Source organism: Zootoca vivipara, chromosome 7 (genome assembly GCF_963506605.1).
Source record: "Zootoca vivipara chromosome 7, rZooViv1.1, whole genome shotgun sequence".
Taxonomy (NCBI): Eukaryota; Metazoa; Chordata; class Lepidosauria; order Squamata; family Lacertidae; genus Zootoca; species Zootoca vivipara.
The window spans coordinates 79,234,706-79,261,407 of NC_083282.1; the positions used below are offsets into that span (position 1 = coordinate 79,234,706).

A 26,702-nucleotide genomic window follows, 5' to 3' on the forward strand; every position below is an offset into this window, starting at 1 on the left:
AACTTTTTAAGACTAATAAGGAAAGAAGCTGCAGTTATCACCATCCATTTCAAGTATTCAACATCCCTCATTTACAGTTTCAAGGTAATCCTTACAACAGCACTGCAAGACAAACCAGCATTATTCCACGTGTTGCATATGGAGGTGAGGGCATCAGGCTTGGAGACCTGCCTAATTGAGTTTGTGTGGCAGCTGTGAGGTTTGGTGTGCAGACATCCAGCTCAATGCTTTTTGGTATCATGCTGTGCCATCTCTTATCATGTTGCCGCAGTTGGCTGCATGAGATGGCCAGCACTAATAAAACGCCGTGGACAGTTGGTTGCATGAGATGGCTAGCGCAGATCGGCTGTTGTGGAGAATAGTTTCTTATTATAGGAACAAAAAATTATCAATGGAGATAAACATATCAAAGGAAACCTTATCACTTGGGTCACACGCTGTCTGGGCCCTACCACTTCAGGTGGCAAGTGAGGGCTTGCATTGCTGGCTGTTCCTTTATACAAAATACCCTGCAAAGAACTAGATGTGGAGAAGATGCATTAGTTTTCTCCCTGACACTCTGGTTACCTTATGTGGAATTCTTTATTTATTGCTGTAGTAGAGGACCATTCAGTTATGACAGCCTTCACCTGAAATGGTACAGTCCACCGCCAAGTGAGAAATAGGCTTGGGGAAACTACAACCCCATTTTAAAATATCCCCCTGTTCTTACAACTCACTGGCCTAAGCATTCTAGACCAGAGGTCTGAACTTTCCTCAAAGTAAAGGTCATAAGGATTGTCCTACTGGACTATGTCAAAGTTTCATCTAGTCCACCCTTCTCCAATATGGCACCTCTGAACATTGGACAACCATTCCCATTAGCCCTAGACAGCACAGCCAATGGAAAAGGATGATGGGAGTGGTAGTACAAAACATCTGGAAGATATCAGGTTGGGGAAGGCTCATCTTCCCAACGGTAGTCCGCCAGATGCCTTTGCGTGCTCCCGAACAGGATGCAATTTATAGCCTGCTGCTTGTTCCCAGCATGTAGTACTCCTGAATGATCCTGAACATGCAAAGAAATCTTCCCATAGGAACTTCCCTGTGGGTAGTTGCTAGGAGACAAGTGTTTCCTTAACTACTTTATGGCACTGCAGCTTGGGTGTATGTCTTGGGATATCCTATGCCTATCACCATCATCATAATTTATTATTTGTACCCCACCCATCTGGCTGGGTTTCCCCAGCCACTCTGGGCAGCTTCCAACCAAGATTAAAATACATTAAAATGTCACACATTAAAAACTTCCCTAAATAGGGCTGCCTTCAGATATTTTCTACATGTCAAGTAGTTGATTATCACTTTGACATCTGATGGGGGGGGGCGTTCCACAGGGCGGTTGCCACTACCAAGAAGGCCCGCTGCCTGGTTCCCTGTAACTTGGTATCTCGCAACGAGGGAACCGCCAGAAGGCCCTCGGCGCTGGACCTCAGTGTCTGGGCAGAACGATGGGGGTAGAGACGCTCCTTCAGGTATACTAGGCCAAGGCTGTTTAGGGCTTTAAAGGTCAGCACCAACACTTTGAATTGTGCTCAGAAACGTACTGGGAGCCAATGTAGGTCTTTCAGGACCAGTGTTATATGGTCTCGGCGGCTGCTCCCAGTCACCAGTCTAACTGCTGCATTCTGGATTAGTTGCATTTTCCAGGTCACCTTCAAAGGTAGCTCCACATAGAGCGCATTGCAGTAGTCCAAGCGGGAGATAACTAGAGCATGCACCACTCTGGCAAGACAGTCCACAGGCAGGTAGGGTCTCAGCCTGCGTACCAGATGGAGCTGGTAGACAGCTGCCCTGGATACGGAACGGACCTGGGCCTCCATGGACAGCTGTGAGTCCAAAATGACTCCCAGGCTGCACGCCTGGTCCTTCAGGGGCACAGTTACCCCATTCAGGACCAGGGAGTCCTCCACACCAGTCCGCCCCCTGTCCCCCAAGAACAGTACGAGAATATCTGTACAGGAACTTGTACATGCAGTATTTACTAAAGCATATGTGCAAATGGGAATCCCCACCGATTCCTACCAATGCAGATCCCTGTGCCCTCCCAAAATACTTTTGTAAGGATTGGACGGCTCTAAGGAAAGACCTGGAATATGGAGTGCAGTAGTGGGGGAGGGATAAGGCTACAATCTACCTCTGCCCAATTCTACCCACCCACCCCCAACTCCTTATCACAGTTCTTTTGGGGAGTCCCCCCACCCTCAGGACAGGCTTCTGGGGGGCTTCACAGGGATGAAATGGGAAGGGTGAGGGACAAGGAATTTCTCACACACAGCCAAGCTTGCACTCTAACCCAGTGTTTTCCAAACTTGGGACTCCAGCTGTTTTTGGACTACAACTCCCATAATCCCTAGCGAGCAAGGCCAGTGGTCAGGGATGATGGGAATTGTAGTCTGAAAACAGCTGGAGACCCAAGTTTGGGAAACACTGGTCTAACCAAATGGGATGCAATTTAATATGTTTATTCAAGACAAGGTGGGAGTTGCAGGCTAAATTGTCTTTTCTTAGGGCTTTCCCCATCCCCGCAAATATCACTGGATGTCTCAAGTTCCTGGCCAGCTGCTGTATGTGAGAACTGACTCTACTGAGAAGCAGTGAATTCAAGGTGACTTCAGACAACATGACCATTTTGCTTGTAGTGTTCGATATGCAGAGCCCCCTTCACACATGCAAGTATTCTGCTGCTGTTGCAGACTTCAACGGACGAACACACGCATGTGAACCAACCTTAAGTTGCATGGAAAGAGGCTCCATCTAAGTTGGAAAACATCGTTTGGATGCAGTATGAGAACTTTCAGAGGAAGAAGAAAAGGCCTGGGCTCATGACCCTCTGCTATGGTTACGTTTCTGGCAAACATCCCCAAACTGCAAGTAAGCAGCTTCAGTTCAGATGCAACTAACATCAGTTAGGGAACAGACAACTTCCACAACTGCCAGGCACACTTAGACATGTGGACTGAAGCTTCTTCTTCTTCGTCGTCGTCTTTTAATTTCCATCTCTTTGTAAACATGCTTTAATCTTAGTACATTAAAGATCACTGATGTACAAAGGATTACTTACAGACTCATAATGGTGTCTTTTGAAAGACAAGGAATGTCCTCCAGATTATAAGTTTCGTTGTGATCTCCCTTACACTAATTATTTCCATCTTGAAAATATACAAAATTAATAATAATCACTGTATCCTGGCCTTCAGTACAAGTAAAGCTGTCTCTGGAGGGCTCTTCCTACTCTCTGCAACGGCATATTCTTCTCAACATCAAGTGTGGGCAAAATGTTTGCACACAATCATTGCAATATTAGAATGGTGTGTAACTGTTAATTCCTTCCTCCAAGAAACTTGGGGGGGGGTGACACATATGGTCCCTACTCCATTTTATCCTCAGAACAACCCCGTAATGCAGGTTAAGCTGGTCACTCATTGAGCTTATTGTGACTAAAGCAGGGATTTGAACCCAAGCCTCCCTGGTCAAACTCCAACACATTAGCCCCAATAACCACAGGTGTGGGTGTGATTGAAGTGCTGTATGTTGGATGTTTGCAAGGACACGGCAGTGCAAAGGTGTGGATCACCATGAACAAATGCATTGTGTGCATCTGGGAGAATAGAGCGATTTGTGCTTTAAAACTCCTGTGTGTTCAAATAACAGACCTACCCATCAACTACCCTTCGCTTTGCATTTATTCTAAGGGCTTTGTGTGCTTGTCTCAGTAATTCCAACCCTAAGCATGTTTTCTCAGAAGTAAGTCCCATTGAGGCCAGTGGGGTTTACTCCTAAGTAAGTGCTCCCAAGATTAAAGCCTGACTTAGTCCTGGAGGACAGTGGATTTGTAGTTGAGGTGAGATTTGAACAGGGAACTTTTCAGCTCATGGCTCAGTCTCCTACCTACTTACTTATTTATTTATTTATTTATTTATTTATTTATTTATTTATTTATTTGATTAGTACATCACCCTTCACCTGAAGATTATAGGGTGGTTCACAACATATGCAAAATGAGAACCCAAAATACATAATAAAATCAAAAACAAGCACTGTGCTATTAAAGATGTGGGGGGGCACACACACACACACACACATATATCCAATTCAACTAAAATCCACTACAACACCTTAAAAATATCTCAGGTGTACTGTATAAAGCTAGCAAGATAGAAGGGATTTGCAGCAGTGCGAAGTTTCAGCCTCCCTAATAAATGCGTTTCAGACTTTAACCTTGGTTTTGCTTTTGCTTTTAAAAAAAGTCACAGTTGTGTTTTGTTTTTGTTTTGTTCTTTTACTTTTTCTTACAACAAACATAAAAGGAATTTATGCACAAACAAGCTTCACAGGCTTCTGTAAAAAAAATATTAAACGTGCTAATTTCTCTTGGCCCGTCACTGAAAATGTAAATTAGCAACTACAGTTGCTTTTATTGCACTGGAAAAGATATTCTCAGTCACGGTTTTGGCACTGTAAGAGTACATGATTTTAGAGTATTCTTAGCCACGCTCATTGCCTTCACTCATTCAAAGGCACCCTTCACTACACTCACTAAAGCAGCGTGCTCAAAAGCCATAATGCACTTTTAACAATCTTAGATTGAAATCCCAATACTACTTACAGTATTGTATTTTAAATTACTGTAAAGCACATCCAGCTGCGCTACCTCCTGTTTCCATACAGAAGAAAATAGCAAAAGTTCCCTTATCCTATCTTGATGCCACTACGTACTCAAAATATACACTTCAAAGCTATGCTGAACTGCACTTCTTACAGTGATAAGTCCAGATCTGCCCCCCAGCTGTGTCAAAGAATCATAGAATTGTAGAGCTGTTGGAAGGGACCCTGATCCCACACCCTGAAATGCAGGAATCCTTTGCCCAATGTCATGTGAGGCTCAAACCCACGACCCTGAGATTAGGAGTCTCATGCTCTACTGACTGAGCCACGAGCTGCGATCCAATGAAGATCAGCATAGGATGTCCTCAGCTTCTACTACAAGCAGTAGTGTTATACATTCAAACAGGCCGTTGAATGCTGTAATATCATGTTCCATTCTAAGGTTCCAAAGCGGGCAGTGTGTGTTTCCAAAAAGGTAAGCGGAGAAATAATAATGAAATCAAAGAAAGCCACACCAAATATCAGAGCCAGACATTGCCTTGGAGAAAGTTCAAGTTTTAATTTAATTGCTTATGGAAAGGGTGATGGGGCTACAGTAAATAATATCTCCCTACATGTCCTTGCTTGTCTGAGTTTGATGGTCTGTATTGGAATCACAATTGAGGTGCTATATTTCAGGCTAAAGGTCTTAGGGCCCAAGTCATAAAATTCCTCCTGTATGAACACATACACTCCTCTCTTGGGGAAGGATCATAGCTCAGTGTGTCTCTGCCTTGTAAGCAGAATGTCTCAAGTTCAAACCCCAGCATCTCCAATAGGCATAGCTGCCAAGTTATCCCTTTTTTAAAGGGATTTTCCCTTATGCTGAATAGGCTTCCTCGCGAGAAAAGGGAAAACTTGGCAGCTATGCCAATAGGGTTGGGGGAGACTCCTTCCTGCCTGAAATCCTGGAGGGCCGCTGCCAGTCAGTGTAGACCAGGGGTCCCCAAACTAAGGCCCAGGGCCAGATGCGGCCCAATTGCCTTCTAAATCCGGCCCGCGGATGGTCTGGGAATCAGCATGTTTTTACATGAGTAGAATGTGTCGTTTTATTTAAAATGCATCTCTGGGTTATTTGTGGGGCCTGCCTGGTGTTTTTTACAAGAGTAGAATGTGTCCTTTTATTTAAAATGCCTCTCTGAGTTATTTGTGGGGCATAGGAATTCATTCATATTTTTTTCCAAAATATAGTCCGGCCCCCCACAAGGACTGAGGGACAGTGGACCGGCCCCCTGCTGGAAAAGTTTGCTGACCCCTGGTGTAGACCATACACAACTAGGTGGACCAAACATCTGACATGGTACAAGGCACCTTCCAATGTTCCTAAGATGGGCACTCTTCCCTATCCCCATTGTTTGGGAGGCAAGATTGGTTAGGGTACCAGTTGGTAGGACTGGGTCACAAATTCACCTGTGGCAAGTTGGATCAGCAGCACTAGCAGCATAGACCCCACTGTAAGGTGGAGCTGCACCGTTTCGGGGGGGGGGGAAGGAGAGTCATTAAGGCTGCAATCCTATACCCATTTTCCTGGAAGTACGCCACACTAAACTCCATGTGACTTTTTTTCAGATTGCAGTGTAAGACCTATTCATGGAGTCTGATCCTTGAAAGAAAAGTGACTATTCCATGATGGGAAACAATGTTATCATTTCAGGTTGCTATAATACATAATGCAGATGAGACCCAACGCAGCATGAAAAAATGTCCACTTGTGTAAAGGGGCTGCTCCTTTTTTTCCTCCCCCATGCACCCCCCCCCAAAAGATGTTCCAGAGGGTTGGTGGACCCTGTGGAGCAGATTTTGAGGGGTGCATGAGGGTTGAAGAAAAGAAACTGGAAGTCCCATTGTGCAAGCAGATTTCCATTTTGCAAACAGGTGGAAATAATTGGATGTTGCCCATAGTGCAACATGTTGTCTTTTTCATGTGTTCGGATCGGACTATCACGTTCCAGTTTTGTTTAAAGAAATATGGTGCAGGACATACACAGTCCTGGCTCACGAAAGCTTATTAAAACTTCAGGGTATCAGCATGAAGTGGTGACTTGTGGAGTCACTGGTGACCACTAAGTTGACCATGGGTTAACTGGTTACCACCCTGCATCAACAGGGAAGTTCCATGCCAGATACTGGATTCTAACATTCTTTAAAAGTACCCGCCGTACTATTTCACATATGACATTTTTTCAAACATAGACGTACCATGAAGAAAGGAAACACATGGGCCATGCATGTTTAACATGTTTGCACACTGGAGGCACAATACAGCTCTCAGCGGATCCAAAAGTGTGTGGGCAATATTTACCTTAGATGACACAAAACACGGGAAAGATACGGGCATTTTCTGACATCCAATTGTTTGGAGAACGTGTATGATTATTGTTGTTGTTATTTATATATTTATATATTTATACCCTGCTTTATTCCCTGATGGGACTCAAGGCAGCTTAGAGATAAAAAATAAGAACCGCCAAAAACATAAATAAATAAATAGCCCTAGCACAGACATTATCTGAGTAACCATGGCATCTTCTTACAAACATAACATGTAAAATTGCATGTGCTTTTGTGCAAAGCAGTAGAGCCCTGTCATTTAGCTACACAATAATCCACAGCATAAAGCAAGCAATTTTTAAAAAATAATAATAATAACGGAAGCCATGGTCTAATAATAAGGTATGTATGCACTGTTGCCATTTCTACAGATTAATCAGCATCACTCACTATGGGTCTGTACTGTATATTGTAACAGTCCTAATGCCTACAATACAACCGACAGGCGCCATTAAACTATGATATCCACAAGCTGAAAGACAACCACATTATATATCAATATAGTTAAATACTTGGGCAGAGAACAGCCCTCTGACCTGCTGCTGTGCCATGACAGTATATTTTATCTACAGGTAGGTAGCCGTGTTGGTCTGGTGTAGTCGAAACAAAATTTAAAAAATTCCTTCCAGTACCACCTTAGAGTCCAACTAAGTTTCTTAGTTGGTCTCTAAGGTGCTACTGGAAGGAATTTTTTTTTATTTAGTATATTTTATCGTTTATTTTCTTAGTTACTTAAAACTTCTGCCACACGCACACACCCCTAACGCATTGCTCATCCTTATAAGAACCTGCACAATTAGAACTTCTGATCATCCATCCCTTTGGAGAGATGAAGAAAAATGTAGCCACAGAGGAAGGCTGGTGGCAGAAAGGTAAACTTCCATTGCCACAAGTGATTCCCATCCAACTCCAGCCAACATCCTAACGCTTCCCTGTCGCCCTCTTTAGTGTCAACTGGAGAAAACAACTCTTTGCTGTGCGGCCGCGCAGTACAGCTTTCCTCTCTCTCAGATACAGACAGTTCCCTGACCAAGTGCCAAAAAAACATTGTTTTATTCCAGGCACCCGCCCATGATAGCAGGTAGCGCTATCCCTACCCCTTTGGCGCCACGAATTCACCAAGGTAGCATCCAGTGCAGCCGGAGGGGAGGGAGGACTTCATGAAATGAAATAAGAACAGAGGCGAGAAGCCACAAACCTGCTATCGGGTTCGTGTAGTCATAATCAAATAAAATGGAGAAGTCCAGCTCTTCCTGAGGGCTGATGTTGGGATTCGGAGCGGGGTCTCCGAGCTGGGAGTTCGGCTCAGAACTTTTTGGACCGGAAGCCATCAGGAGATCTGTCGGTGGCCTCTTTATTGTGAAAAAGGGGGCCCAAAGGAGAGCGGGAAAGGAAACTCTCGCTTTCCCTCTACAATAAAAGTAAATGAAAAATCCCTTCCCCAAATGAAAAGCCCTTTCTCAGTGGAACCAGAAAAGCAGAGTCCGAGGTTCTCTTTACGCGTCTGGGATTTCCCACCCGCGCAGCCCGCTTGACTCTCTCAGGAGGAGCGAGTTTCGAGCTCCCTGCCCCTCGTCTCGTGTGAGCGAAGATGCGCTCGCAAGGCGAACGGGGAAGCCACCACCGGCCCGCCCTAGCTCGGCTCCTGGCCCCTGGCGCGCCGCGGCCGCTGCACACACCGAGAGCGCGAAGGCGGCGAGATGCACAGTGGGGACTTCCTGCTCGAAGCGGCCACCTGCGCCCGGGAGGCGGGACCGGCCTCGAGCCGGCGAGGGGGGGGGAGGCGGCGGGAGGAGCGCAGGCAGCCGCCGCCCCAGCCTCGAGCGGAGGTCGGCAGCTTTCCCCAACCTGGTGCCCTGAGGATGCTCGGCAGCGCAAGTTCCGCCAGCCCCAGGCAGCCATCAGGCAAGGCCACGCTGGCTGGGGCGCGATGGGAGTTGTAGTCCAAAACATCTTCAGGGCAGCAGGTTGGAGGAGGGTGGTTTGAGAAATGGGGGTGTGGGTGGGTTTAGAGAACTGAACCAGAGGGAAAGAATTTGCATTAATAGTTTTTGTTTTTTATTTGTACCCCGTTCATATGACTTGGTTGCCCCAGCCACTCTGGGCAGCTTCCAACTTACATAGCAACATAATAAAACATGAAACATTAAAAACTTCCCTATAAGTTCAGGTGTCTTCTGAAGGTTGTATGTTACTTATCTCCTTGACATCTGATGGGAGGGTGTTCCACCCAAAAAAAGGCCTGGTTCCCTGTAACCTCACTTCTTGCAGGGAGGGAACCGCCAGAAAACCCTTGGAGCTGGACCTCAGGGTCCAGGCTGAACAATGGGGGTGGAGATGCTCCTTCAGGTATACAGAACCGTTTGGGGCTTTAAAGGTCAGCACCAACACTTTGATTTGTGCTCCAAAACACACTTTAAAGAAGTGGGGAGCATGCAGTTGGTGGTGGTGTGCAATACCCGTATTAAGGCTGCCATAGGATGTTTAGACACAGAAGGCAGGGCTCAGGCACTTTTGCAGGGCCAAGAATGGGTGAAATCCCACCTTCTACACAACTGTTAAAGCTGCAGGAGTGCTGTCTTTTCCTTTTCGTTTGGCCACCCGCGTCTGTCAAATTGCCACCCACCTTCCCCTTTGGAGATGCAGAAATCCATCAGGTGAAGTTTTTCCTTGTGTGGAGGTGCGCTGACAGAGGTTGGGTTCCTGCCATGCAGCTGCTAAATGGAACAGGAGCCGTGTTTAGCCTGTGGCTGTTTTCCCCCCTTAATTTCTTTGTATGTGCTGGTAGTGGAGACGACTGGTAAACATGGGAAGGAGATGTGTAGCTGTGGGAATGGATTTTCGAGGGACGCGAGGCTGTATTTAAAAAACAAATCATATCCTTAAATTGTCAAAAAAAAATCAAATATCAACCATTATGAAACAGCCTTCAAGCTCCACCCCGCCATGTCTTTACACAAACATGGGAGATGAGAGCATGCATATTCATGCATTTATTTATTTAAAATCTTTATAAGCTGCCTTTATGAGTAAATCAGGCTCAGTGAGGCTTGCACATGCCTATCTCTATGTGAAATTAGGTACAGAAGTACTGTACTAGAAAGGCAGAATGAGTGATTCCAGATGTGCTCCCAGGATCCCTTGCAACATTACAAAGGATGCTGGGAAGACATGGTGAGCTGCTGTGCATGATCTAAGGCTTGGCATCTGGGCCCAATTCAAAGCGCTGGTTTTGACCTGTAAAGACTCGTGGAGCTGAGGATCCCAATACCTCACGTACCTTAGGTTTTAACGGCAAAAACTGGTGTGGTTTGGGTTCGTTCCCCCCCCCCCATTTCACACTTGTTTATAACTTTTTTTCCTAGGTCACTTCAAGTTCTTTTTTCTGGAAAAAAGGGACTAATAACAATAACAACAACAACAATAAAATTATCCTCATGAAAGAATTCCCCAGAGTCCCTTCCAATTCTACAATTCTATGATCACAGACAAACAGCATGCCATTTCAGTTTTGTTTCACTCTCACCAAATCCTAGAGTGGCTTGTACAGTCCAGTTGACCAGACGAGAGGAAATGATGACCAGAGAACCAAGATAGGACTTGCTATTGGTATAAAAGAGACTGGAGAAAGCTGCTACATTTTCTTAAAAGCCTTACTCCAAAGTATTTGAATTGATTCGAGGGAAATGGTTCCTTCCAGAATTTTATCTGACTATTGCATCAAACACTGAACATTAAAACAGGGTGGGGGGGGGGAGGAACCAGCCTAGGTCACAATTTGCCATACTGAGATCCAGCACCGAGGGCGTTCTGGAGGCTCCCTCATTGCAAGAAGTGAGGCTACAGGGAACCAGACAGAGGGCCTTCTCGGTAGTGGCACCCGCCCTGTGGAACGCTTTCTCAGTAGTGGCACTTCTCGGTAGTGGCCTTCTCAGTAGTGGCACCCGCCCTGTGGAACGCCCTCCCAGCAGATGTCAAGGCAATAAGCAACTATCTTACTTTTAGAAGACAACTGAAGGCGGCCCTGTTTAGGGACGTTTTTAATGTTTGATGCTGTACTGTTTTTAATATTCGGTTGGAAGCCTCCCAGAGTGGCTGGGGAAACCCAGCCAGATGGCGGGGTATAAATAATAAATTATTATTATTGTTGTTATTGTTATTGTTATTTAGCATCAGTTCTCTTGAAGGACAATATAACAAGGCTGCCCATCTTACAGTGACAATTCGCACACTTAAATATCCTAATTGTTTTTAAATCCCGGGGCTTTTAGTCAGCAATAATCTAGCCCTCTATAATTTGTATGACATTTGTGGATGGCCTCCCATAATCAGCATCGTAAAAATGAAATGGAACAAAGTACAGCAACAGAAGCCAATGTTTATAGTGCTTTCACACTTACTGAACTTCCATACACAATCATGTTTTGACTGCAGCTATAAAATTTTAGCGGTAGGACTTCTGAGCTTAGTTGTTTTTTTTAAAAAAAAAACAGACACATTCATTTTCACAGCAGTCTTAAAACATATGCATGTATGGATGGTTAGGTGCATGTCTATGGTTCCACCAAGCCAAGTGCATGGAGGAATCCTAGATGTCTTAGAGCCAAGCTTGTACCACAGCAGCAAAACAGGCATGCCTGTCTAACATTATAATCCTCAGCCAGCCCTTGTTCCTTTTCCTCCTGTTTATTACTGCTTTCTATTGCTGCCCTCTGACCCACTGCCAATATTCAGATTTTAAGGTCCTTGGGTTCAAGGGCCTGTCCTTATTTTTGCTCTGTAAAGGGTAATGTGAATTGAGGAAGAAGATGCTGATAATAAACAGACTAGACTTAAGTCATGTTTGCTGGCTTTTTCACAAGAGGCACTTAAACTAGCTCTTAAACGTCCCCGTATCTTTATAATGATGAATCATACTGATTTTCATGCATTTTTTTTTTTAATGCGGTTGTCTAGTTAGCAAAACCACACCCAACACTTTCTAGGATGTACCCCCAAGCTAGAATATGATCTCAGGTGCTAGGATTCCCTACAGAAATGATAATTGAAGATAGGTAATACATCAAAGTGCAAGTAGATAAATAGGGACCGCTCCAGCGGGAAGGTAAACGGCATTTCCGTGTGCTACTCTGGTTCGCCAGAAGCAGCTTTGTCATGCTGGCCACATGACCCGGAAGCTGTCTGCGGACAAACGCTGGCTCCCTCGGCCTATAGAGCGAGATGAGCGCTGCAACCCCAGAGTCGGACACGACTGGACCTGATGGTCAGGGGCCCCTTTACCTTTAATATAGGTACACCTTTATGATGGAGGAAGATGGGCCCGCTGATATGGTCAGGTTAAATAGGGACTGTCATTCAAATGTTTTAAAAGGCAGCTCCTTCATTTCATGCAGAATTAACCATGCACGCAACTTTAAACACACACAATACTATTTTTAGCACTACGTCATGCATAAGTATCAAAAGTATCCCTTAGGAGATGAGACAATACTGAAGTGCAAGGATAACATTTTGATTACTAAGCAATAATTGCCTTTCATGTTCATCAAGGGGTATCACTTTTTGATGTCTGCAAAGCCAGTGGGTCAAAATTAGTGCTGGTTTTCTTCCACTATTACACACTAAGGATTGAGGATTAGTTATGAAGCGTGGAAACATTTGCTTGAGACACAGCATGGTGAAGAGCTTAGTGTCAGAGCATGACTGTGCACACACTACACAGTTGAAGCTCATTCAAAGCACCTTCTTTCCTTCAAAGAATTCTGGGCACTGTAGTTTGTTAAGCAATGCTGGGAAATGTAATTCTGTGAGGCGGAGAACTACCTTGCCCAGAGTTCTTTGAGAGGAAGATCGTGCTTTGAATGTGCTTTAAAGGAATAGTGTCTACACAGCCCAGGACTAGGGAGATGCTGGTTCAAATCACCACCCAGTCATGAAGATGTGAGTGACCTTGAACCAGCGTCCATCACTCAGCCTAACCTGTCTCACAAGGTGGGTGAGAGTTATATAAACTGATCTGAATTCCTTCAAGGAAGGGTGTGATATAACAAAATAATAATAATAATAAATAATTGTTTATGTTCAGAATAGTTATTTTCAATATAATACTTAGCACGCCATCAATATTTCCATCACTAATGAAGAACAAGACTCCAGTTTCTATTCACTGAATAGTTACACCCCAATAATAGCTCCTTAGGAGGTAAATTAATAAAAGTTATGTTTGGACCCTCATAATCATATATCTAATTATCACATTATTATTTTGAACTGATAATCATGTGATACAATAATTTTGAATATTTTGTTTGAATGTGCCCTCTAGTGGTGAGTTTTAGTTTTTATCAAGTCTGGCAAATATTATTATTATTATTATTATTATTATTATTATTATTATTATTATTACCTCCCACCACACAAGAGAAGCAAACAAAATACTCAATGCACAAAATGGCTGAGTTGATTTCATCATACTAAAATGCAATCCATTAATTGAGGCTGACTGCCATACGAAGGATTACAATTGACGCTTATTGGCTAGTGACTCTGTGACACTTCCTTTGTGGTTTGGCTCACTTGCTTGAGCCACTCAGAATCACCTACTCCCTGCATGGTGGTCTGGGTTAACTTTATATGAGGCATGATGTGTGGAAGATAGTACCCTGGAGCAGTGTGGGTGGACCTTGATGGCTCTCTGACCCCATCCAACTGCACAGTTCTCATTAATCAGGTTTTAGAAGCTGATTTTTCAGTGCCAGCTCTAGGTTTTAAGGGCCATTGGACAAGTGGTGCTGAGTGCCCCCCTCCCTGAGTGGCCGACATCCACTGTTTTCCAGAGGGAGGAGACCAGGCATGCAAAGCTTCCTGAGCCATCTGTTGCTCTCCTCACTGTTTGGCCACTTGGAGAGGGCAGATGAACCTGCAGCAACAACAAGGAAGAGGAGAAACTGCAACAGATGGCTCCAGAGATTAGCAGCAAGCCTATTGTGGCTTCTTTGGGCGAGCCTCAGCAGGGGCCTGATGATGCCAACCTCTTATATTACCTTTCTTTATAGGTTGCAACATCCATCAGAATGATTTCTATCTGAAAATGGAAAGCAGGTAAGATAACATTGGCCTGACAGAGATGGCCAAACAACCAGACGACAACTTCCCATGAGGCACGACATCACTGTGGTGCCATTTTTAGGCTGCAACCGTGCCACTATTATCCTGTGTGAATTATGCCAGGGACTGCAGCCCTGGAGATGATGTTGGACTCAACCCAGCTAGCATGGTCAATATCCAGGGACAGAGGGCCAAAGGATACCTGGCCCTGAATAAGGCCTCGGATGGTTTTGGATTTCGAAGAATATACCTTGCAGAGCCAGGTGGCGCTGTGGTTAAACCACTGAGCCTAGGACTTGCTGATCAGAAGGTCGGCGGTTCGAATCCCTGTGACGGGGTGAGCTCCCGTTGCTTGGTCCCAGCTCCTGCCAACCTAGCAGTTCGAAAGCATGTCAAAATGCAAGTAGATAAATAGGAACCGCTACAGCGGGAAGGTAAACGGCGTTTCCATGTGCTGCTCTGGTTTGCCAGAAGCGGCTTTGTCATGCTGGCCACATGACCTGGAAGCTATACGCTGGCTCCCTCGGCCAAAAATGCGAGATGAGCGCGCAACCCCAGAGTCGGTCACGACTGGACCTAATGGTCAGGGGTCCCTTTACCTTTACCTTGCAGAGCAGGGGTGCCAACTTGAATAAAATATTGGAGGGGGGAGGCAGGTAAGCCCCACCCTGAAAAATCGATCACATAACATGGTGCACAAACATCATTCAAATGATAATGCCATCAACGGGGTGGGGAGTCCCCTCAACTAGTTTATTGTTGGCTCCTATGTTGCAGAGAGTTTCTGCGTACAATCAGTTAATGGCACATCACAGTTTCCAGCCAAGAGGGAAGCCCATTATAATTATATACTGGTAAAAGCAAAACATACACATTGAAGGAACATAGACATATAGCGAAAGCATCTTATTTCAAGTCCATCTTTTTTTATTTAAAAAAATCAATTTTGGGGTTGGTCTGAGTCACAGATATTTCTCCCAATCTAAGGCACAGTGTGGTTTGGGTAAGAAAAGCCAATGGAAAAAAATTACTCATAATCTCCATGTTCCCATTAAAAATGCTGAAGGCAGCCTTGAAAACCAATGGAATGTACATATCATACTAAAAAGTATATATTAAGCCAAATAGTGGGAAAGACTTCCGAAGATATTATTATCCCAAGCCAGTTCTCCAAAGAGGCGAGTGACGAAATTATTTTAGTTGAGCAAGAAAGTTTGCTCAACTCCGTTTGTCTCTTGAATGTGATTTTTTTGCTAAGACTTTGCCAACGAATTGCAGCATTAGGCGTTTTTAGGACAACAATTCTCCCTCTTGGATGTAAGCCCCACTGACATGAACTGTAAAGCTTTATTGATGTGCATTTATTGCTGCCAGTTCACTAGGTGGTAACCTTGGGTGACAAAAAAAAATGGGTGGCAAAATTCGAAAGGCAGCAAATGATGGTGATGGTGGTGTTAAAAGAGCAAGCAAATGTCGGTTTCAGGTGGTCTTTGTTATCCAGAATGTGCCACCACACATTAATCTGAGGAAAAAACTCCCAAGCAGGTATTGGCAGGAATAGCAGCTCCAGCCTCAGAGATCTTGTCAGAGCCCAAGAGGCTGGTGCTGAGAAGGAGGAGGAGGTGTTCAGTGTTCCCCAAGATAGTGCCATCCCAAAATGTTGTGGGGCTACAGCTTCCATCAGCCCCAAAGAGCAGAGGCAATGGGTGGGGATCCCTAGGGCTGATAGGAGTTGTGGTCCGAAATCTCTTGAGGGCAAGCCACTTGGAGAACTTGAGAAACTTCTCTGCTAACAGCAACAGACCTCCCGTTGCCAAGGCTCAGAATTGTGGTGGGTGGGAAGTAGATTTTCTGATAAATCTTGCACCACTTTTTTGCTTTCCCCTCAGTGGATGCGGGTGGCGCTGTGGGTTAAACCACAGAACCTAGGGCTTGCCAATCAGAAGGTCGGTTGTTCTAATCCCTGCGAAGGGCTGAGCTCCCGTTGCTCGGTCCCAGCTCCTGCCAACCTAGCAGTTCGAAAGCACATCAAAGTGCAAGTAAATAAAGAGGTACCGCTCCAGCGGGAAGGTAAACAGTGTTTCTGTGCGCTGCTCTGGTTTGCCAGAAGCAGCTTTGCCATGCTGGCCATATGACCTGGAAGCTGTACGCCGGCTCCCTCGGCCAATAATGCGAGATGAGCGCGCAACCCCAGAGTCGGTCACGACTGGACCTAATAGTCAGGGGTCCCTTTACACCTTTACAGTGGAGAAAGTCTGGCACCATTGACTCTTATGAGAGACACGTGACAGACTTGCGCTTGTCTATTCAGAAATAACTCCATTATTCTCATGGCAATGGTGCTTTCCAGATAAAGGATACTTAGGGCTGCAGCCTCCCAGGGAGCTAAGTGGAGGGGACAAATTCTGCCTTTTTACTGTTGATGTGAAGCAGGGACAGCTCACTGGAGTGATTGCACTGCAAAGCCTCTGGAACTCAGCGAGACTTGCTTTTGTCTGTTAGGTGATCACAGCTGATGGTCTCAGCCTGGCCAGTCCAGCAGTTTTGGGGGGGGGGCGCTGTGAGCCACCCCATAGGGAGGGAGACCATCCCTCATGCTGACTTGCCTGCACGAGGACCATCTCCAGCTCCTCTCTTCACTTCATTGTGTTGGGATGGGAGAGTTACATGCACTGCACCCTAAGCTGTTGCCAGTCTGCATCCACTGGAGGTTTTTTGGGGGGGGGCAGGCAGCAGAGGTGGCTCTAAGAGAGGGTCGCACTGGGCATGGAGGTTATGGGGCACTAGAGCAGGTTCTGCCACTATTATTCCAATGGAAGGTGAGAGGCAGGGCGGCACCGGATTTTGGCATCGCACAGGGAGCCACTGAAAACTGAGACACCAAGGTCCGCCACTAGGGACAGACTAAGCATCTGTCTCCTGGTGCCCCATGGCATGTGGATAACCAGCCTTTCATTGACAACTAACAATACAAACACAGTACCCAATGCAGTCACACAGGACCAAGTGCCAGCACCTTGCACTGACTCCACCCCCAATTCTGGGTGGTGCTGTGGTCTAAACCATTGAGCCTCTTGGGCTTGCTGATTGGAATGTCGGCGGTTCGAATCCCCGCGACGGGGTGAGCTCCCGTTGCTCTGTCCCAGCTCCTGCCAACCTAGCAGTTCAAAAGCATGTCAGTGCAAGTAGATAAATAGGTACCGCTGCGGTGGGAAGGTAAACGGCATTTCCGTGTGTTCTGGTTTCCGTCACGGTGCTCTGTTGCACCAGTAGTGGTTTAGTCCTGCTGGCCACATGACCCAGAAAGCTGTCTGTGGATAAACGCTTGCTCCCTCGGCCTGTAAAGTGAGCTGAGGGCTGCAACCTCATAGTCACCTTTGACTGGACTTAACTGTCCAGGGGTCCTTTACCATTTTTTATTTCTGTGGAAAAGGGAAACAGGACAAAGTCTGAAGTGGCAGGTGGGAGGGGGGTCTCTCCTCCCCTTCTCACTTTACTCTATTACCATGTTCAAGGGGTTGTGGGCAAGGCAGCTAATGAGGCCCAGCCTACTTGTCCTGGAATGAACATAATGATTGTTCCAGATTGAAGAGGGCGATGCTCACTCAAGAGTTCACCCAGGGCACAAAATACCCTTAGAGTGGCTTGGCATAGATAGTGGCATAAGCGTCTTTGTCCCAGAGCCCACTTTCTCAGATGCTTTCTTTGTTATTTCTGCTGCGATGAACTAACAAGCATATCCCTTTCGGATTTTAAAAAGCTATGCATATAAAAAACATCCTCATATTTTCCCAGTCACCATTTGAGTTTGACCAACTCAGCTGTTCATCTCTAGCGAGGGGGGAATTGCAAATTACTCTTGGGAAAGCTGGGCTGCAATCCTATGCACACTTATTTGGGAGTACTCCTAAATCCCCGCCCCCATCTCCTGGTTTCTCATGGCAGCAGCAACAGCAGCAGAAGTGCAAGCAGGATGGTTAGACCTAATCCCTGCACCAGCTCCAGGCTGGTGCAATGATCAAGCCTCGACAGGCCCTCTCCTTGCCCTTGGAACTCTGTTTTGGGGCTTTCCACTGGTGGGAATATTGCCAGTGGGTCTTCTGCCTGCCTGCATGCTTGGTGTGGGAAGGGAGAGGTTCCACACCCATGGAGTGACATGGGAGGCCAGTTCAGCCAGCAGAGCTAATAAGATGAGGCACCTCAGATCAATCCAAACTCCACCTAACCCCACACACAGACCGGCATAAGGGGCGAGTGGGTTAGGTTGCTCTGGAAGTCTACTAAAAACCTGTGGCATTTACTTCTGCGCAAACATGCATTAAAATCGCACCGCGCAAGGAATGCATGAATCAGCCACAGCCACACTCACATTGGCACAACTCATACGACTTAACCAGAAATCACAAATCAATTTGTTAAATTGTAAAAATGCAGGAAACAAATGTGATTACTGCACCAGACTGTGAGAAGAAGTGATAAAGAGTGCTTGGGTGCCTTTGGGCCAGCTACTATCTGCAAGCTCACAGGGTTGTTGTGGGGATCAAATTGGAAGGAGAGGAACCACACACACTGCTGTGAGCTCCTTGAAGGAAATGTGGGGTATTAATGTAATAACTAATTAATAAAACCCAGCATTCAACTATTATCCAATTTCACAGGATCTAATTCAGTTGTGTCTCAGAATGCCACTCTAAAGTATGTTACTGATTTGTTATTGGTGTGAGCCAAACCCCTTTTATATTTTCCCAGGCCTTTAAATTTGTTTCACCAAGTTAACTCCGTTTTAGCCCACTTCTTATTCTCCACTGTACTGCATTTCATTGTTTTATTTATTTATTTAAAAACCCTATTTAATTCCTGTGCAGGAGGCTGCATGTTTTTTTGTTAAAGGGAGCCTCAACTTACTAAGTAATAAATACCGTACATTCCGGCGTGTAAGACGACTGGGCGCATAAGACGACCCCCAACCTTTCCAGCTAAAATATAGTTTGGGATATACTCGTCGTATAAGAAATAAGACCCGGCGTATAAGACGACCCCCGACTTCTGAAAATATTTTCCTGGGTTAAAAAGTAGTCTTATACGCAGGAATATACAAAGCTTGTGTGGCCCACAGATGCAGGAAGAAGCCCAACACTGCCCTAGCTGCCTTCTTTAGTGCCCCTGCTAATCCTTCCTTGCTGCTAAGGGAACTTTAAAAAGTCTACTCCGGGAAAGCTCGGCGGACTTCCAGAGTTTCTCCCGCAGATGCTCCAGCGGGATCCCGCCCCTTCGAGTCACGCCACATGCTTCCCTCTGCCAGCCGTTGGCCGCTCTCCGTGCTGGGGTGGAGTGGAGACGATCAGCGGAGAGGTGGAATTTCGCCAAAAAAGCATTGGGTGGGTTTGAAATATGCTAACTGAATAGAACCGAGGGGATTCGCTCGCCCAATTCATTGATAGTGAATGAACCAGGCGCGCGGGGGCGTCGAGTGCGGGGGTGGGGGTGGAGGAGGCGGTAGGAAGAGATGCTTCATTCACTTTTACCTGTCCCGCGTGCCTGATAGGTGGGCTAAAGGGTTATACCAATGGTTGAGAGGGCGGAGGGGGATTTTTCTTTGGCTGCTTTCCCGTCTGCCGCGGTGAATCCGGACCTTTCCCCCCTTCTGACAGTAAGGGATCCCGACTTAACCGCGTTTTACGATTGGGCAACAACATTTGGGTGCAAGTTTAATAATCTGAACTGCGGAGCTAGTTTCAGCCGCCGAGGGCCGGGACGTTTATCCAAGGAGGTGAAAGTAGAAGAGAATGAAGCAGTTATTTTTAGCAGCCGGGGTGGGGCTGAGGTACTGTCTTTTTTCTGCCTGCTGCAGAAAGCCTCTCTCTCTAGTTTATTTCATCTGTTGAAACAAGCCACACGCCTCTCTGCGCCGGGTTGTCGCAGAGCAGAGCAGCGTTACTGCAGCGATGCGTAAACCGCGCGCTAGAAAGGAAATAGTAGTACAGTACTCAGGGATCTTTTATCCTTTTCCATCTCAATAGAACTTCTCATAAGCAAAATATTCTAGGCTCCATATTAAAGGAGTGTGTGCGTGCATAGGTATATGCAGTGCTTTTTTCTATTCAGAAATGTTTAGGGGTGCTCTTTTTCCTACTTACAGGTAGGTAGCCGTGTTGGTCTGAGTCGAAAAAAAACAAAAAAATTCCTTCAGTAGCACCTTAAAGACCAACTAAGTTTTTATTTTGGTATGCGCTTTCGTGTGCATGCACACTGAAATGAAGTGTATCTGATGAAGTGTGCATGCACACGAAAGCTCATACCAAAATAAAAACTTAGTTGGTCTTTAAGGTGCTACTGAAGGAATTTTTTTATTCTTTTTCCTACTCTTATTTAAATACTGCCGCTCAATGAGGCCAAACTTAGAGTCACAAAATGTTTAGGGGTATGCATACCCCTGCATTCCCCCCCAGAAAAAAGCACTGGGTATATGTGAGGCATAGGAGCCAACTCCATGGAGGTCCCTCTGGCCCTACAACAAAATATTTGAACCCTCCCAAAGTTAATAGGCATCCATTCAAAGAGTGCACATTATGCAGGGCAAGGCTTACCTGCCCCCACCCCAATATTTTATTCAAGTTGGCACCCCTGATGTGAAGGATTTCCATGGGATTCGCCCATATGCAAAGGTTTTTAAGGTCACACAGATATTATCATATACGTATACTGCATGCTCCAGATCGACTACCATTTCTCTATTCAAAATCACCAAAGCAGATTCTAATCCTCATTTCACAGAGCACATAATGACCTTCTAACCAGATCCACACCAAGCATTTAAAGCACACCCAACACATGCTTAAAGCACATGGCTTCCCCCAGGGAATCCTGGGAACCCACAACAAACTGCAACTGCCAGGATTCTTTGCGAAAAGTCATTGTAAGTAAGCCCCAATAAACTCAGTGGAACTTTCTTCTGAGTAGATAGAGCAGCCTTCCTTAACCTGGTGTCTCCAACCCCCATCAGTCTTAGCTGTTGTGGCCAATGGGCAGGGGTGGGAATTGTAGTCCAAACATCTGGAGGCACTAGGATGGGGAAGGTGGAGTTAGGGTACTAGATAATACCACTTAATATGCTGATGGGGAACATTTTACCCTCCATTTGTTGATGAACTACAACTCCCCTCATCTTTGCCCATTGATCATGTCGGTTGAGGCTGATGGGAGTTGGGAGTCCAACATCTGGAAGGCCAGTCTTTTAACTGCTTCAACACTTCTGGATTTCCAGGGAAGAGTGGGAACCAAGTTTGAGCTACAAGCCAGGAAGACCTTGGTTCAAATTTCACCACAGCCATAACCAACAGGCAAGGCATATTTCTCTCATCCTCCATTTGTCACCTGCAATACAGACCCAGGAATAACAATGATGACTACTGAATTGCTGTTGTGAGGTGTGTGCATGAAGTGCCTTTTATCTGCTTAGGCTAACACATCCAGTTATGACGGATAACCTCTCATCTGATGACTGTGGTGCATTATATCATAGAGCTGCTGTTGAAAACTACCCCCACACTTCAGGTGGTCAGGCTAGGACTGCAAGTTTGCTGATACTGTATAGTCAAACCAGATGCCTATAGGAAGACTGCAAGCAGGACATGGTTGCAAGAGCACTCTGTTCCCCTGCAGTTCCCAGAAGCTGGTATTCAGAGGCATGGTGTCGGACAGCATGGTGGAGCATAGCCATCATGGCTGGAATCCTTGTCCGCCATGAATTTGTCCAATCCTTTTTTTAAAGCTCCAGTCCTGGCATCAACTTTTAAAGCAGGGATGTAGAACATATGGTCCTCCAGATGTCGGTGGATTGCAGCTTCCACCACCCCTGGCCATGCTTGCTGAGGCTGCCACAACATCTGGAGGGTCATGGGTTCGCCACCCTTGCTTCAAAGCTCAAGACAGCTTGGGGCAGGTTACCTGTAGGATTACCTCTTCCCATGTATACTGGACTCTGAGAACATCTTCCAAGCATCCCTGTCAAATGAAATGGCTACTTAGAAGGCAGACCTTTTGAATTTTGGGTAGCCTAATTGTGGAACATCCTCTTCAGAGATGCCTACATTATTATTATTTCTGTGCCAACCTAAGACTTTTTTTATTTCCCCAGGCAATTCCATCTTAAATATTTTAGTACTTTTTAGATCTGTTGCACCAATGCTATTCTCTGTTCCCTGCCCCCTCTCCTGGTTTTAGATTTTATATTTAAGGTGTTTTTTTTGTACATTGTGTTTTTTTATTTTTAATGTATGAACTGACAGTACATTGAAACTAAATAAATAAACAGCTTACTAGGGTGGGAAAACAGCAACTATATAAATGTGATTGTTTTGGTTAATAAAGGCTAAGTATTTTTGATTAATTAGTCACACCTTTCATGCTCAAAAGCAGAGTGTTTGAAAAGTGTAAGAGACTTTGTCCTTTAAAAACTGGGCAAAAGTGAATATTCTGATCAGTGTTGTGATAAATGGGAAAGTGGGTCCAGATCAAATTTGCCTAATAGGGAGCAGTTATTCTGCATTGCTTAATGTGGGAGAGGAACTACTGTGCTGCTTAGGGAACCGGTTGTTTGTGCATACAAGGGAGACCTTGCTTGCCTGCTCTGCCAAGTCATAGGAGAACATAGGAAATGGCAAGATGCCTTAAAGTGAGCCAGACCCTTGGTCTAGTGCCCACAGTGACTGCCAGCAGCTCTCTCCAGGGTTTCAGGCAGAGTTCTCTCCCAGTCCTACCTCGAGATGCTGGACATTGAACCAGGGACTAAGCTATAGACCTTCCCCATGAATTCACAGCTCTCCGTTTGCTTTTCTTCCAACCTTTTCCCCACACCAACTCTTCTTACCCAACTGTGAGCCTGCTGTCTAGGGATAGACTCTGTGGACAGGGGGAGAAACACATGCACAGACATTGGGAAGAGAGAATGAAAACCCCTTTCGCATCAATCACTCCCTCGAGATGCTGCTGGCAGTACCTCCACCAGCTTTTCATGCCACCTTGTGACTCCATGCTGAGGGGAAGCTGCACCTGATGAATTTGAACAGGAGCTGTGGAGGAGCACCCACAAATCACGCTCCCTAGACTTGCTGCAGCTGCACCTGACCTGCCGCCGACTTTCCTTAAACCCATCACTTCTCCATTCCTGATCTCCACCTTTACTCCCAGCTTTGATGCCCGGCCAGATGGGGAAACTGTGGCCTTCCAGATGTGATGTCACCATTCCTGACCACTGGCCACACTGGCTGGGGGCAGGTGGAGTCCAACAACATCTGCAGGACCACAGTTTGCCCACTCCTACTCTAAGTATCTGAGAGACCCACTGGGCAGTGCCTGGCACACAGGGAAGCACACAAAGGAATAGTCATTCTGGGTGGCAACCAGAACATTCAGAGTTTGCTGCTTTCCAACCACCTGCAGGAGCCAAAGATTCCTCATTGCCTGGGCAGCTCAAATGATACTTGGATTTCGGGATAAGTTTACAAAGTTCGGATCAGGCACTTTATAAAGACCATTATTTTTTTCTTGAATTGCCTAACAGTATGGTCTAGTGCAGGCATAGGCAAAATCAGCCCTCCAGATGTTTTGGGACTACAACTCCCATCATCCCTAGCTAACAGGACCAGTGGTCAGGGATGGTGGGCGTTGTAGTCCCCAAACATCTGGAGGGCCGAGTTTGCCTATGCCTGGTCTAGTAGTTAGTGTTGGACTAAGACCTGGGAAAGACCAGGGTTCAAGTCCCCTATCCGACCACGGACCTCGTTGGGTGACCCTTGGGCCAGCCACCGTCTCCCAGCCCAACCTCAAAAGATTGTTGTGCGGATTAAATAAAGCTGCAAGGGGAAAGAACCACGTACGCCGCCTCAAGCTCCTTCGAAGAAAAGGTGGGCTATACTGCACATGCAATAAATAAATGTTACCAGCGCTGTCCTAAAACCCTAAAACCCTAAACCCTAAAACCCACCGCGCTCTGACTGCAGACCTAATTTAATTTACAGTAGTTCTTTGTGGCCACGGGTGCCGTCCACGCCGAGCACGACCAAGCCTACAACCAGCCTGCCTGCTGAACCTCCGCTGGCCTTGGGAACCCCTGAACTCTCGCTACGTGGAGGAGGCGGTGTGAGCTAGCGCGAGCATGGGCTCCATACTCCCGGCACAAACTCCCAGTCCCAGACAGCCTGCAGGGCATCTCCCCCCACCGCGGCCGGTTCCGCTTCGCCCAATGGCTGCCTCTGTCGTGCGTCATGCGCCCTGGAGACCCAGAGCGCCCCGGAGAAGCCGCGCGGGACTGGACACTGGCACTGTCTGGACGCCAACTCTTTCCCTGGCTGGCTGCGCGGCGCAGGGGCAGGAAGCAGGGGAGCGGGTTGGTGGGATGTCATCTTCTCCTATAAAACGGGGATGGTAATATGAAGGCCAAGGGAAGCCTTCGCGGTCGAAGGCCAGGATGTTTCGTCTGCCCGCTTCTCCGCCGAGCCTGGCTGATGAAAGTGGGTGTGGGACGAGCAAAACTGGAACAGGAAGAATAAAGGTGCGTTTGTGCATCTGGTAGGTAGGTGCCTAAGGCAGGCAAGGGGCACTGAGGGCAAGGCGTCGGAGGACTGCGAGCAGAAGCATGCTTACTTGGGAGGAAACGCCGCTGGAATGACTGGAATTTACTTCCGCGTAAAAATGCAAAGGTGCACTTACGTGAAAGCTACACTAATGAACGCGCGGGGGCTTTATTCTGAGTAAACACGGCCAGGATCATCTGACATTGCCTGGTTTACAGGAGCTCTCTGGCAAATCTTAAAACATCCCCTGTCGACATACACAAATTACGCACTCATATTTAAATATATATATACCGCTATATCATCAAAAGCATCACAGCGATGCGCAATATCGATATTTAATAAAAGCACGCGTGTATTATGTTAAGTAGATTTTTTATAAATATTAACTATCCATATATATATCTATATTTATACATATACATACACACACCCACACCATATAGTTTCTGCTGGGACTGGGAGCTGATTTAAAACGATAGCTCCCCCCATCCCATCCCTGAAATTGTGGACGATTTCAGATAATGTATAAAGCCCCTGACCCTCTAAATACGGAGAATCAAGAGTTAAACCAGACCGGCTGTTTACAAACCCGAATTTCTCCGACTAAACTACGATGGTGGGTTTCTAAGAGGCTGGATGGAGTTGAAAGGCAACTTCTTTCAGCGTAGATTGGAGAGAGCGAATTTCTTCCAAGGAGAAATGTGAAGCAGGGGGAGGAATATCGCTGCTCGCCCAGTCACAAAAAAAGGGGCATGTCAGATGTTAGGTTCACCCTCACTTCCCCAAACCCCGGGAATGCCCTGGCTGTTTCCTATTTTCGCCTAAGGTTCCCCCTCGGACATCACCCTCTTCAGAAGTTAGGAAGCGGGTCCTGTTGGGATGTCCCGTGGAAACCAATTGCGCTTTTTGACAGCCCCTGTCCCGGCGGAATTCTCTCGGAAGCCAGTTCCGCCGGTTGCAAGGGGACTTCGCTCCCTCGAGAAGCGCTGCGCCCAAAGGAAGGCAGCCCTGAGAACAAGGCAGGGAAGCGGCAGCAGGAGCGAGCGAGCAGTTGGCCGCGCTCTGTCCCAGCAAAGCTTGCGCGAGAGATTCCTCAGCCGCGAGCTGCACAATCGAGGCCAGGGATAGAGAAGCGGAGGAAAGAGAAAGAAGAGAGTTTCGAACACCACATTTAAAAATAAAAATAAAAAATGCAAGGACTCTACCTTGATCCACAGACCTCATGATGTGATGGTAGTGCACCAGCCGGCACGCCGTTTCTCTCTGCATTTGGATGGTTGTAAAGCTATTCTATGCAGAGAGAGAGAGAGAGAAGCAAAGATATAGATATAGATATTTATGGATGTAGATGCTCTTCTCTAGACCATAGGCGCGCAGCGGGCAGCCTTGCTGCGGCTACTGCTGCTAGCCGGCCGCTGTCGCGTGGAGGGTCCGCGCGTGGGTCCTGGGAGCGCGCGGAGGGCGCTTCTTCTGCGTGCCCCGAGAGGAGGGTAAGTCGAGAGGGAAAGGCCACTTCCTTCCCTGCGCCGAGTGTTTATAGTCGTTGAATGCTGTAAAATAACGGGATTCCCTCACTGTTTCCTCCTGTTTATGCCCAGCGCCATGGAAACCCTTGGATCGGCTCCATCTCCTAAACGGAGGGCTTTCCTGCAAACTTCCACACTCAGGAATCCATGACGTCTCCCTGCGCCGGAGCCAAAAGGCGGCCCTGTGGCTTTCCTCTCTCTCTCTCTCTCTCTCTCTCTCTCTCTCTCTCTCTCTCTCTCTCTCTCTCTCTCTCAGCACAAGCGCGCGATTGTTGAGCAGAGCGAAGAGGGGGGAAAGAGGGCGCACGAAGGGAAAGAGAGAAGATGGTCGAGGAGTTTTCTTACTCTCTCAGCACCTTTAACCTCCTGTCTATAAAATAATAATAATAATAATAATAATAATAATAATAATAATAATAATAATAATAATAATAATAATAAAATAAACAAACCACTGCAGGAAAACCTTTCAACT

General features: G+C 46.4%; 1 protein-coding gene across 6 annotated transcripts in view; it reads right to left on the reverse strand.

Annotated features, from left to right (window-relative positions):
- Positions 1–26,389, reverse strand: part of NFATC2 (nuclear factor of activated T cells 2) — a 137,200-nt gene extending 110,811 nt beyond the window's left edge. For 2 of the 6 annotated variants that reach the window (XM_035121779.2, XM_035121780.2), the window contains exon 1: positions 8,216–8,768. In XM_035121779.2, the coding sequence (XP_034977670.1) occupies positions 8,216–8,348 (133 nt within the window). In that variant the 5' untranslated portion in view covers positions 8,349–8,768. Of the gene's footprint in view, positions 1–8,215; positions 8,769–25,906 lie in introns of those variants that run through there. The other 4 variants (XM_060277311.1, XM_060277313.1, XM_060277310.1 and 1 more) reach the window with 4 other exon arrangements.
- Positions 26,390–26,702: the final 313 nt, after the last annotated feature.